Source organism: Salmo salar, chromosome 12 (assembly GCF_965601325.2).
Source record: "Salmo salar chromosome 12, fSalSal1, whole genome shotgun sequence".
Classification (NCBI taxonomy): domain Eukaryota; kingdom Metazoa; phylum Chordata; class Actinopteri; order Salmoniformes; family Salmonidae; genus Salmo; species Salmo salar.
The window spans coordinates 92,553,882-92,568,959 of record NC_138302.1 but is presented as its reverse complement, the minus strand read 5'-3'; the positions used below and the strand labels follow the sequence as shown (position 1 = coordinate 92,568,959).

At 40.9% G+C, this 15,078-nt stretch overlaps 1 protein-coding gene across 9 annotated transcripts in view; it reads right to left on the bottom strand.

The window, feature by feature from the left end:
- The window catches only part of LOC106566028 (transcriptional enhancer factor TEF-5), a 76,743-nt gene that overhangs the window by 36,275 nt on the left and 25,390 nt on the right, over positions 1-15,078 (bottom strand). For all 9 annotated transcript variants that reach the window (XM_082959426.1, XM_082959428.1, XM_082959427.1 and 6 more), the window contains exon 3: positions 762-1,011. In XM_082959426.1, the coding sequence (XP_082815552.1) occupies positions 762-885 (124 nt within the window). In that variant the 5' untranslated portion in view covers positions 886-1,011. The remainder of the gene's footprint in view (positions 1-761; positions 1,012-15,078) is intronic.

Sequence of the window (15,078 nt, the reverse complement as noted above, 5' to 3'; positions counted from 1 at the left end):
ATAGGACCAGGGTGTTGCCTACCCCTGACCTAGAGCTTAATGTGCACAATTGTTTTGCATGGAATAATTGGAAATTAGTAGTTCTGATATGCTCTCCAAGAGGTGATCATATTACAACAAAATAATTGTAACATTTATTTGAAAATCACACACAGCTCAGGTTTTAGCAGAGCTGGAGATGTACCTTATTGTGACATTTATTGATAATAACCAATAGACTACAAACTGCTGAGATTTAATTTTCCTTCCTGACTACAGAAGGGAATGGGATCCAAACACATTAAGCCACAGGTGTTTCCATACATGAGCCAGAAAGTGATGCAGGGCAGATTAACACATGGAATGAGTTGGATTTTTGTTTCTGTGTGTGTGTGTGTGTGTGTGTGTGTGTGTGTGTGTGTGTGTGTGTGTGTGTGTGTGTGTGTGTGTGTGTGTGTGTGTGTGTGTGTACGTACCAGTTCTATATCTAGTTAAATAAGAATTAGAAAAAGTTTGTTAGGTATAACTACACAAATAAACTACTGTCTAGACTGTATTGGTTGATGACAAAGAACGTGTCTTTCAAGGTCAAACATCAATGATGTGGCAATCAAACCATAGCACTCTGTTTTGGCATCAGTACATTGACTGCCTGACACATCAAGTCATTTCAAAAATTATACTTGATGTTTTTAAGACCATAAATGGCCCATGATGAAAAACAGTAACATAAAAAATGTATTGTGTGTGAGTGTGGGATTGCTTGCTTGTGTCTTACTCACCATACATCTTGCCTTCGTCTGAGAGGATGATCTTCCTCCGTCCACAGGGAGGGTAGATGGCCAGGGCCTCCTGGAAGCTCTGCTCTATGTCTGGGCTCCACACCCCCTCGGCGTCCCCGTCCATAGCCTTGTCCAGCTCATCGTTCCCCTCTTCCAGCCCATCCTCCGGGCTACCGTTGGCACTCCACTCGTTGGAAGCAATGGTGGCGGCTCCCCCTGGGCCCGACGACGAGCCCCACAGTCAGAGGATCTGGGGGAGAGAGAAAGAGAAAGAGAGAAGAATACACAGTCATTATCATCATCATCATCATTGTAACTGCTGTCAACAACTTCATCATCATTGTTACCATTAGCAGGCGAGTACATTTCAAATTCGTCGTATAAAGAAGGCTCCTTTGGTTGTCCGTTTTGAAATCTTTAAATGTGTATGAACAAACAATACAGCCCTTGATTATTGATATCATTGACACAGTTTTATGTGTCTAAAACTGCCAAATGAATTCAAGCTATTCTATAAAACCTTGTTTTAATAGCAAACTAATCAGCAGTGACCTCAAAGAATTATTGTGGTTAGGGGAATGCTTCCCAGTGTGGTCGCTTTATGGCTGAGAGCAGGCCCGAGATCTTAAGTATTTTTCAAGCTGCCTCTTCTTCATTGTATTGCAGTGTCCCCTAAGTATCCATCATTCCATGATGCGTGTGTTTTTATATTTGAAATATGGCCGATGTTGAAAAAAATACACATATTGGACAAATATGGGGAAGGCCATTTGGGATGGTTCTATGGGTTAACTCAACTCCTCACGTTACAAGAACATTTTGAGGTTCCGCTGAAAAACAAATTCATGAGGACATCAATGGAACATTTTAAAGTTGCGGTGTTGAAAACTTCCATAATGCAACTTAAAAAATATGAAGTGGAGGATTAAAAGAGATGTGAAAAGTAAAGCTATTGAATTGTTTACAAAAAATCACAACTACCACATGAACATGTCTCTGCACTAAACAACAAAAGATGCACATACGTTTTGAATAAGGGAACCGGGTTACCGAGATTTAGCAAGATTTCCTTACCAAACCCTCTCCCTTTTCCCGGGATAAATAACTGCGAGAAATAAATTATGTATATGAACAGCATGACATGAAATGTAACTGGTAAATGATATGCAATGTCTAAATCTCTAAGGCGATTCTGCTATCTCTGTTTGAAGATGGCGCCGAATAACATGGCTGACGTTTTACATTCTCCCATCCAATTGTGCTATTTTGTAAAAGAAATTGCGTTTTATGTGACTTATTTTTTTACTTATTGTGTACATAATGTTTCTGCTACCATCTCTGATGACCAAAAATAACTTCTGGACATCAGAAAAGCAATTACTCACCACGGACAGGAAGAAGCTTTTTCCTTTAATGAGTCCAACGAGAAGGATATCCTGCTTTCACTGGAACAGGCCCAGATCCACGTCTTTTGCATGATGAAAAGACGCTGGAAAAGGGGACGCTGATCGGGGATCCTTCTGAGAATCCAGAGGCGAGCGAGTAAACTCCCAATGCCTTTCATTCTTCTTGCTAACGTGCAATCGTTAAAAAATAAAATTGATGACCTACTATTAAGATTATCCTACCAAGAGGACATTAAAAACTGTAACATCTTGTTTCACCGAGACGTGGCTGAACGAAGATACAGATAATATAGAGCTAGCGGGATGTGTGTGTCTTTTTGTCAATAAAAGCTGGTGCACGATGTCTAATATTAAAGAAGTCTTGAGGTATTGCTCGCCTGATGTAGAGTACCTTATGATAAGTTGCAGACCACATGATCTACCAAGAGAGTTCTCATCTGTATTATTCGTAGCCGTCTATTTACCACCACAAAACAAGGCTGGCACTAAGACTGCTCTCAACCAACTCTATAAGGCCATAAGCAAAGAAGAAAATGCTCACCCTGAAGCAGCGCTCCTAGTGGCCAGGGACTGTAATGCAGGCAAACTTAAATCAGCTTTACCAAATTTTTACCAGCATGTCACATGTGCAACCAGAGAGGAAAAAAATCCTAGACCACCTTTAATCCACACACAGAGATGCGTACAAAGCTCCCCCCGCCCGCCATTTGGCAAATCTGACCATAATTCTATCCTCCTGATTCCTGCTTATAAGCAAAAACTAAAGCAGGAAGTACCAGTGACTCGCTCAATACGGAAGTGGTCAGATGACGCGGATGCTACACTACAGGACTGTTTTGCTAGCACAGACTGGAATATGTTCCGGGATTCATCCAATGGAAACCCAGATGCGAGCTGCCCAGTGACGCGAGCCTACCAGACGAGCTAAATTCCTTTTACGCTCGCTTCGAGGCAAGCAACACTGAAGCATGCATGAGAGCACCAGCTGTTCTGGATGACTGTGTGATAACGCTCTCGGTAGCCGATGTGAACAAAACCTTCAAGCAGGTCAACATTCACAAAGCTGCTGGGCCAGACGGATTACCAGGATGTGTACTCAAAGCATGCACGGACCAACTGTCTTCAATGCCATTTTAAACCTCTCCCTGACTGAGTCTGTAATACCTACATGCTTCAAGCAGACCACCATAGTCCCTGTGCCCAAGGATGTGAAGGTAACCTGCCTAAATGATTACCACCCTGTGGCACTCACGTCGGTAGCCATGAAGTGCTTTGAAAGGCTGGTCATGGCTCACATCAACTGCATCCTCCCGGACACCCTAGACCCACTCCAATTCGCATAACCCCCCAACAGATCCACAGATGACGCAATCTCAATCGCACTCCACACTTCCCTTTCTCACCTGGACAAAAGGAATACCTATGTGAGAATGCTGTTCACTAAGCTCATCACTAAGCTAAGGACTCTGGGACTAAACACCTCCCTCTGCAACTGGATCCTGGACTTCCTGATGGGCCAACACTGGGGCCCCTCAGGGGTGTGTACTTAGTCCCCTCCTGTATTCCCTGTTCACCCACGACTGCGTGGTCAAACACAACTCCAACACCATCATTACATTTGCTGACAATACAACAGTGGTAGGCCTGATCACCAACAACGATGAGACGACCTATAGGGAGGAGATCAGAGAACTGGCAGTGTGGTGCCAGGACAACAACCTCTCCCTCAATGTGAGTAAGACAAAGGAGCTGATCGTGGACTATAGGAAAAGGAGGGCCGAACAGGCCCCCATTAACATCGACGCAGTTATAGTGGAGCGGGTCGAGAGTTTCAAGTTCCTTGGTGTCCACATCACCAACGAACTATCATGGTCCAAACATACCAAGACAGTCATGAAGCAGACACGATGAAACCTTTTCCCCCTCGGGAGACTGAAAAGATTTGGCATAGGTCCCCAGATCCTCAAAAGTTATTACAGCTGCACCATCGAGAGCATCCTGACCGGTTGCATCACCGCCTAGTATGGCAACTGCTCTGCATCTGACCGTGAGGTGCTACAGAAGGTAGTGCGAACGGCCCAGTACATCACTGGGGCCAAGCTTCCTGCCATCCAGAACGTACGTATATAATAGGCGGTGTCAGAGGAAAGCCTATAAAATTGTCAGAGACTCCAGGCACCCAAGTTATAGACTGTTTTCTCTGCTACCGCACGGCAAGCGGTACCGGAGCGCCAAGTCTAGGACCAAAAGGCTCCTTAACAGCTTCTACACCCAAGCCATTAGACCGCTGAACAATACATAAAAATCTCCTTTTGTACACTGCTGCTAATCACTGTTTGTTTGTTACCTATGCATAGTCACTTCACCCCCACCTACATGTACAGATTACCTCAACTAGCCTGTACCCCTGCACACTGACTCAGTACCGGTGCCCCCTGTATATAGCCTCGTTATTGTTATTCTTATTGTGTTACTTTTTATTATTACTTTTTATTTTAGCGTACTTGGTAAATATTTTCTTCTTCTTGAACTGCACTGTTGGTTAAGGGGTTGTAAGTAAGCATTTCACGGTAAAGGCTACACGGCGCATGTTGCAAATAAAGTTGGATTTCGATTTTTTTTTATCTGCAGAATCAATCATCAACGCCCAGGGTGGAGACAGACAGCGCATCTCAGTATTGAGCACAGTTCTCAATGCATGTATCACCTCATTATGGTAACTTTTTTTCTTGTGAAAGTTAAGACTATAGCCTATCCTAGGCTATGCTACAGTAATAAAGGGACTTAATGTGCGTCTAATTAACACATCGCCATCTGTTTTTTTATTTTATTGTAAAGATTTTTTTGAATCTGCAGAGTTTTAAAACACCCTATCACTCAGATATCGTTGCTTGGAATCAGTGTGCACTCAAGCACTCTCTCACAGTATTTCTCTCTCTCTCCATCAATTCCATTAAAATTGCATCCAAAATAGATAGGCCTTATCCTGTTCAAGATTAATATGCAGTATATATTACTGAACAAAAATATAAATGCAACATGAAACAATTTGAATAATTTTACTGAGTTACAGTTCATATAAGGAAATGAATTACGCCCTAATCTATGGATTTCACATGACCGGGCAGGGGCTCAGCCATGGGTGGGCCTGGGAATTAGTTTTTCCCCACAAAGGGCTTTATTACAGACAGAAATACTCCTCAGTTTCATCAGATTTCTGGGTGGCTGGTCTCAGATGATCCCGCAGGTGAAAATGCCGGATGTGGAGGTCCTGGGCTGGTGTGGTTACACGTGGTCGGCGGTTGTGAGGCAGGTTGGACGTACTACCAAATTCTCTAAAATGACGTTGGAGGCGGCTTATGGTAGAGAAATGAAGATAAAATTCTCTGGCAACAGCTCTGGTGAACATTCCATGAGCCAGCATGCCTACTGCACACTCCTCAAAACTTGAGACTTCTGTGCCATTGTGTTGTTTGACAAAACTGCACATTTTACAGTGGCTTTTATTGTCCCCAGTACGAGGTGCACCTGTGTAATTATCATGCTGTTTAACCTCTCTAGGGTAGGGGGCAGTATTTGCACGGCCGGATAAAAAACGTACCCGATTTAATCTGGTTATTACTACTGCCCAGAAACTAGAATATGCATATAATTGTTTGATTTGGATAGAAAACACCCTAAAGTTTCTAAAACTGTTTGAATGGTGTCTGTGAGTATAACAGAACTCATATGACAGGCAAAAACCTGAGAAGATTCCAAACAGGAAGTGCCCTCTCTGACCATTTCTTGGCCTTCTACACTCTCTTTATTGAAAACTGAGGATCTCTGCTGTAACGTGACACTTCCTACGGCTCCCATAGGCTCTCAGAGGGCGCCAGAACGTTGAATGATGACTTTGCAGACCATGGCTGAAAAACAGTAGCGCATTTGGTAAGTGGTCGATCAGAGAACAATGAGACGGGGGCGCGCGTGCACATGAAGAGTCCATTTTAGACTTTTAGTCTTTGAACGAAAACAGGGTTTCCCGGTCGGAATATTATCGCTTTTTTACGAGAAAAATCGCATAAAAATTGATTTTAAACAGCGGTTGACATGCTTCGAAGTACGGTAATGGAATATTTAGAATTTCTTTGTCACGAAACGCGCCGGGCGCGTCACCCTTCGGATAGTGTCTTGAACGCACAAACAAAACAGAGGATATTTGAACATAACTATGGATTATTTTGAACCTAACCAACATTTGTTATTGAAGTAGAAGTCCTGGGAGTGCATTCTCATGAAGAACAGCAAAGGTAATCCAATTTTTCTTATAGTAAATCTGAGTTTGGTGAGTGCCAAACTTAGTGGGTGTCAAAATAGCTAGCCCGTGATGGCGAGCTATCTACTCAGAATATTGCAAAATGTGCTTTTGCCGAAAAGCTATTTTAAAATCGGACATAGCGATTGCATAAAGGAGTTCTGTATCTATAATTCTTAAAATAATTGTTATGTTTTTTTGTGAACGTTTATCGTGAGTAATTTTGTAAATTCACCAGAAGTTTGCGGTGGGTATGCTAGTTCTGAACGTCACATGCTAATGTAAAAAGCTGGTTTTTGATATAAATATGAACTTGATTGAACAAAACATGCATGTATTGTATAACATAATGTCCTAGGAGTGTCATCTGATGAAGATCATCAAAGGTTAGTGCTGCATTTAGCTGTGGTTTGGGTTTATGTGACATTATATGCTAGCTTGAAAAATGGGTGTCTGATTATTTCTGGCTGGGTACTCTGCTGACATAATCTAATGTTTTGCTTTCGTTGTAAAGCCTTTTTGAAATCGGACAGTGTGGTTAGATTAACGAGAGTCTTGTCTTTAAAATGGTGTAAAATAGTCATATGTTTGAGAAATTGAAGTAATAGCATTTCTAAGGTATTTGAATATCGCGCCACGGGATTACACTGGCTGTTGAGTAGGTGGGACGATTTCGTCCCACATACCCTAGAGAGGTTAATCAGCATCTTGATATACCACATCTGTCAGGTGGATGGATTATCTTGGCAAAGGATAAATGCTCACTAACAGGGATGTAAATACACTTTGTGTATATGGAACATTTCTGGGATTTTTTATTTCAGCTCATGAAACATGGGGCCAACACTTTACATGTTGAGTTTATATTTTTGTTCAGTGTATATAGATAGATGTCCTAGCCTACCTCTTTCAGGTAATAAATTCAATGCAGTATTAGCCTTATATTTAGCTAATGAATGATGGGTTACTCATAAGCTTATAATTTATAGCCTCTGTCACTTGCGCATTACGCACCGGCGCTCAACTGGCCTGTCTCCTTAAAAAACGCTCCTTAGCTCTTGGAGTTGGAGTCCCAGGAAAAGCTAGACTAAATGCATTTCGTATACTTCTTATTATTGGAAGAGGGACGCAAGCTCTTGTTTGCTGAATGTTAAATACAGCAGTCAATAGAAGGCAGGATGTCGGTAGGCAATAGCAGTTATTTATTCAGACCCATAACCTTTCAGATGGCATTAGGCTATAGCAGTTATTTATTCAGACCCATAACCTTTCAGATGGCATTAGGCTATAGCAGTTATTTATTCAGACCCATCACCATTCAGATGGCATTAGGCTATAGCAGTTATTTATTCAGACCCATCACCATTCAGATGGCACTAGGCTATAGCAGTTATTTATTCAGACCCATAACCATTCAGATGGCGCTAAGCTATAGCAGTTATTTATTCAGACCCATAACCATTCAGATGGCATTAGGCTATAGCAGTTATTTATTCAGACCCATAACCATTCAGATGGCGCTAAGCTATAGCAGTTATTTATTCAGACCCATAACCATTCAGATGGCATTAGGCTATAGCAGTTATTTATTCAGACCCATAACCATTCAGATGGCATTAGGCAATAGCAGTTATTTATTCAGACCCATCACCATTCAGATGGCGCTAGGCTATAGCAGTTATTTATTCAGACCCATAACCATTCAGATGGCGCTAGGCTATAGCAGTTATTTATTCAGACCCATCACCATTCAGATGGCATTAGGCTATAGCAGTTATTTATTCAGACCCATAACCATTCAGATGGCGCTAGGCTATAGCAGTTATTTATTCAGACCCATAACCATTCAGATGGCATTAGGCTATAGCAGTTATTTATTCAGACCCATAACCATTCAGATGGCGCTAAGCTATAGCAGTTATTTATTCAGACCCATCACCATTCAGATGGCATTAGGCTATAGCAGTTATTTATTCAGACCCATAACCATTCAGATGGCATTAGGCTATAGCAGTTATTTATTCAGACCCATCACCATTCAGATGGCGCTAGGCTATAGCAGTTATTTATTCAGACCCATAACCATTCAGATGGCATTAGGCTATTGCAGTTATTTATTCAGACCCATCACCATTCAGATGGCGCTAGGCTATAGCAGTTATTTATTCAGACCCATAACCATTCAGATGGCGCTAGGCTATTGCAGTTATTTATTCAGACCCATCACCATTCAGATGGCGCTAGGCTATAGCAGTTATTTATTCAGACCCATCACCATTCAGATGGCCGGCTAGGCGTATCAGCAGTGCGTATTTATTCAGACCCGTAACCATTCAGTCTACTGAAGAGAAGTGAAAGCCTGCTGCATCTTATTCTTCTATTATTCAGGCATGTCATTACAATGTTGTTGAAAGTGAGGAAGGAATGAAGCAACAATTGAGAGAGAAAGAGGAGGTAGGCTAATACATCCGTCACACAACATTAGGGCAACATTAGGGCAAATATTATGAAAGGTATTAATGTGTCAGCCTACTAATTATGAACATTTTAAATAGGCACTATTACATTTCAAAATTAAAATCAAATTCACTAGCCTATAATTGTAACGTTGTAGGCTGCATGTCCTGCACCAGCATTGTATGTTGTCTCCCAGCTTCATGGTTTGAACGTGGTGTGTAATTCAGTCCATACAATACAGTACAGTAATACAGTCTACACTCAAAAAGATTAGCCTACTGGAGCTTGTTTCAGTTATTTACCCAAAAATAGAGAGCTACATTTATGGGCTTTTGTGTTTTTCTGTCGTGTGTAATGTGCGGTAGTCTATATATCATAGGCTATGTATTGGATAACGGTACAATAATTTGGGCTTTTTTGGGCTTGGCTCATTAAATGTCTTTAATTTATGGCTCATCAGGCTTGAATTTCCATGCCAATCAAAGCTCTAATCCAATCCAGACATATTTATATGCTTTTTCATCTGGGCATGGACACTACAAGGTGTCGAAAGCGTTCCACAGGGATTCTGGCCCATGTTGACTCTAATGCTTCAGCTGTGTCAGGTTGGCTGGATGTCCTTTGGGTGGTGGACCATTTGGGTGGTGGACCATTCTTGATATACACGGGAAACTGTTGGCGTGAAAAATCCAGGAGCATTGCAGTTCTTGACACAAACCGGTGCGCCTGGCACCTACTACCATACCTCGTTCAAAGGCTCTTAAATATTTTGTTTCGCCCATTCATCTTCTGAATGGCACAAACAATCTATGTCTCAATTATCTCAAGGCGTGAAAATATTTTTTTATCCCCTCTCCTCCACTTCATCTACACTGAGTGAAGTGGATTTAACAAGTGACATCAATAAGGGATCCTAGCTTTCACCTGGATTCACCTGGTCAGTCTATGTCATGGAACGTTGCTAATGTTTGGTACACTCAGTGTATATGACAGTCTAGCACTTCAAATTACATCAGATCAAAGGCAGGAAAACCAGTTCTACCTCCTGAAGGAAAACCCTCCAGTCTGACTAGGCCTGAATGTAACGCAGTAGGCTAGACACAAACCTAGCACCACCACTAAGTCTAGTGCCTAAGTCTGGTTGAGGGAAAGTCTGGTTGAGGGACAGTATGAGATTTTGAGGTAAAGCTGAGAGCTTTGGGCCCCTCAGGACCAGGGTTGGTCTTAAACCCAATGACTGAATGTGGAGATCACGGCAAAATTCGAGAATCTCTCGCCCAGCAGTCAGCAGGTAGGTCAGCAGCTCAAGTATTCAAAGCTAAAAGTCCACAGAGATCAGGCTGCAGCTAGACATCTACCCCAACAAAACTCAAGATGAGCAGATCCAATTACCAGAAACATCCACAATCACTACAGTAAACATCCACTGTGGAAGAAAAGTGTGGGTGCTTATAGCATAATGCACATGCACTGGTCTAGAAGAATCCATTGCATGTCAGGTCTATTAAGACCAGAAATGTTGTGTCAAATGTGTCCAATTGTGTGTTCTTATTTGGTGGCAGTCCCATTTTTTTTGTTGGTAGTGAAGACACACAAACCCACCCTTCTTTAACACTGTCCGGGTGGTCAGCAAGACCACTCACTATGTGTTAAGACACATTTAGAATGTGTAAAGATATTAGATATTAAGATATTAACTAAGCTGTTTCTCTCCGACACACACGAGGTGTAGGATCATAGACGTATAGGTATTGAGTAAGAGTCTCCTAGCTAACAGGGACTAACTTGTGGAATAGTGAGAGGGATTTGTTATGGGGATTTGACAATACTGATCAGAATCCCTGGGTAGTGGGCTATAGTAGTACATGAGTTTAGTGGGGTGCTGCTGTGCTGTGTGTGAAAGAGCTATCATGGAGAGCGAGGCTTAAATTCCAGACATGTCCTTATTAAGAAAGGGCTGTGAGCGTTCACTGTTTCTCCTTCTGCCTCCCTTGTGTCAACCCGACGCCCTCCATCCCCTCCCCCACTCCACCCCTCCGCCCAGCGCTCAGAACGTCTCTGCCCAAATAAGGACGGGAGACCAGGGGATACATGTAAGGGGGAGGGAGAGGAGGGGAAAGAGGGGAGGGGGGCGGATTGTCCAATTTAGGCGTCCACTTCAGGGTCTGGAAAACAGTAGGATTGTTTCTGCTGGAATGCAACATCAGCAGAGAGAGACAGAGAGAGACACAACCACACTCACAGCCTCTCCATGACACTGCCTGACGTTAACTAGCAGAGAGAGAGAGAGATAGAGAGAGAGAGAGAGAGAGAGAGAAGGCGTTGTCAACGCTATGCCCATATAGAATGTTTCACTATATTACTGGGTAATTCAATTTGATGCAGTAGAACAGTGAAGAATAGACACAACAAAGGAAACTGAGAGAGCTGCATTTAACTGTGTGATTGTGTATTTAACTATCAACAAAGGTTTTACAAATCAGATCAAATGCTACAATATACCTATTTCAATTAGCCTACTACGAAAATTGGGAACTCCTGGGACCAAGGCAATCAACAATTTCAGTGTTAACATTATTAGACAGTATTACCGCTATTAGACAGTGTTAACATTATTAGACGGTGTTAAAGTTATTAGACAGTGTTAACGTTATTAGACAGTGACATTATTAGACAGTTAATGTTATTAGACTGTGACATTATTAGACAGTGTTAACGTTATTAGACAGTGTTAACAGTATTAGACAGTGTTAACATTACTAGACAGTGTTAACATTACTAGACAGTGTTAACGTTATTAGACAGTGTTAACATTATTACACAGTGTTAACATTACTAGACAGTGTTAACATTATTAGACAGTGTTAATGTTATTAGACAGTGTTAACGTTATTAGACAGTGTTAACGTTAGACAGTGTTAACATTATTAGACAGTGTTAACATTATTAGACAGTGTTAACGTTATTAGACAGTGTTAACATTATTACACAGTGTTAACATTACTAGACAGGTTTAACATTAATAGACAGTGACATTATTAGACAGTGTTAATATTATTAGACAGTGTTAACATTACTAGACAGTGTTAACATTACTAGACAGTGTTAATGTTATTTGACAGTGTTAACATTATTAGACAGTGACATTATTAGACAGTGTTAATGTTATTAGACAGTGACATTATTAGGTGTTAACGTTATTGGACAGTGTTAACGTTATTAGACAGTATTAACTTCTCTGGGCTAGGTGGGACGTGACCGTCCCACACTATTCAACTGCCAGTGAAATAGCATGGCGCGAAATACAAAACAGCAAAAATCTCATCATTTCATTTTCTCAAACAATCAACTATTTTACACCATTTTAAAGATAAGACTCTCGTTAATCTAACCACATTGTCCGATTTCAAAAAGGCTTTACGGCGAAAGCATAAAATTAGATTATGTTAGGACATAAACTTCACAAGAAAATCCACACAGCCATTTTCCAAGCAAGGACATGCATCATAAAAACCAAAAGTACAGCTAAAATATTCACTAACCTTTGATGATCTTCATCAGATGGCACTCATAGGACTTCATGTTATACAATACATGTATGTTTTGCTCGATAAAGTTCATATTTATATCCAAAAACAGCATTTTACATTGGCGCGTGATGTTCAGAAAATGTATTCCCACCAAAACCCCCCGGTGAATGTGCACATCAATTTACAAAAATACTCATCATAAACATTGATAAAATTTACAACAGTTATTGAAAGAATTATAGATACACTACTCCTTGACGCAACCGCTTTGTCAGATTTCAAAATAACTTTACGGAGAAAGCACATTGTTCAATATTCTGAGTACATAGCTCAGCCATCGAAGCAAGCTATACAGCTACCCGCCAAGTTCTGGCATTAACAAAACTCTGAATTAGTATTATAAATATTCTCTTACCTTTGCGATCTTTGTCAGAATGCACTCCGAGGACTCCTACTTCCACAAAAAATGTTCGTTTTGTTCGTAATACTCCATATTTATGTCCAAATACCTCCGTTTTGTTCGTGCATTCAGATCACTATCCAAAGGCATAACGCACGGGCGCAGTACCAGAGATGAAAAGTCAAAATGTTCCATTACCGGTCATAGAAACATGTCAAACGTTGTTTACAATCAATCCTTAGGGTATTTTTAACATAAAACGTCGATAATATTCCAACCGGACAATAGTGTATTCATTACAGAAGAAAAAGAAGGAGGGGCGCACTCGCGGGATCACGCATCCCCAAGTCCTTTGTCCATAGGCAGTCCACTCATTGACTGAGCTACTATTCTCTGCCCAGTAACAGGAGAAAGATGGAAAAACTTTCTGAAGGCTGTTGACAGCCAATGGAAGCCTTAGGAAGTGCAACGTGACCCCACAGACACTGTAGTTTCGATAGGGATTCAAAAGAAGAAATACAATTCTCAGATTTCCACACTTCCTGGTTGGATTTTTCTCAGGTTTTTGCCTGCCATATGAGTTCCGTTATACTCACAGACATCATTCAAACAGTTTTAGAAACTTCAGAGTGTTTTCTATCCAAATCTACTAATAATATGCAAATATTTGACTCTGGCCCCGAGTATTAGGCAGTTTACTCTGGGCATGCTTTTCATCCGAAATCGAAATTACTGCCCCCATACCCTAAAAACTTAACGGTATTAGACAGTGTTAACATTATTAGACAGTGTTAACGTTATTAGACAGTGAAATTATTAGACAGTGTTAACGTTATTAGACAGTGTTAAGTTATTAAGACAGTGTTAACGTTATTAGACAGTGTTAACGGTATTAGACAGTGTTAACGTTATTAAGACAGTGTTAACGTTATTAAGACAGTGTTAACATTAATAGACAGTGACATTATTAGGTGTTAACATTATTAGGCAGTGTTAACGTTATTAGACAGTGTTAATGTTATTAGACAGTTTTAATGTTATTAGACAATGTTACCGTTATTAGACAGTGTTACCGTTATTAGACAGTGTTAACGTTATTAGACAGTGTTAACATTATTAGACAGTTTTAATGTTATTAGACAGTTTTAATGTTATTAGACAATGTTAACATTACTAGACAGTGTTAACATTATTAGACAGTTTTAATGTTATTAGACAATGTTAACATTACTAGACAGTGTTAATATTATTAGACAGTGTTAACATTATTAGACAGTGTTAACGTTATTAGATAGTGTTAACGTTATTAGACAATGTTACCATTATTAGACAATGTTACCGTTATTAGACAGTGACATTATTAGACAGTGTTAACGTTCTTAGACAGTGTTAATGTTATTAGACAGTGTTAACGTTATTAGACAATGTTAACGTTATCAGCCAATGTTACCGTAATTAGGCAGTGTTACCGTTATTAAAACACCCAACCATTCATAGGGATTATAAGGAGTTTTGTAACATAAGGTTACATTAGGCGGAAGGAGACTACAATATGACTTTGACCTGGAATGCCAACATAGCAACAGTATTGGAAGAACACTGTAAATCAGTGCCTCGGCACTCCATGACCATGTGGGCCTTTGAAAATGTAAATCCCTCAAAACCCTTTAGAAGACACAGGCTGTATATCAAATCGGCTGTTCCTCACACAGATGAAAGGCCCTTTGACTCCTTATGGGTGACACACAACAGTCCTGTGATGGGAGGCACACTGATCCGGACACAAATATGAGCACACACTTACAAACATCACACATAAACTCTTCTAGAATACTTTCCATGAATGGAGTCTTTCGCCTGTTGCCAGATGGGATATTAGGCGCCTTGATTGAATGACATGGTACGCTCAGATTGAGCACAAAGTCAGATGAGACACACACAAGCACGCATGCACACACTTCCCCTCCTACACTCTCTGGGAGTGTGTCCAGCCACAGACCTGACTGAGACCATCATGCTACAGAATTCCAATGTGCAGCAGGAATGTAAATACCAATGGAAAGCTATGCACCTCGCACATTCATTCAAACTCCACCATTCACAGCCCAAAAATCCTGTTTTCCCAGGCCTCATAGAGCTATCACGTTGCACTTCGTTTTCAGCAATCTGGTATATCTTTGCACAGGCCTCTTCTACAAAGCCTCAGCAATCTGGTATATCTTTGCAC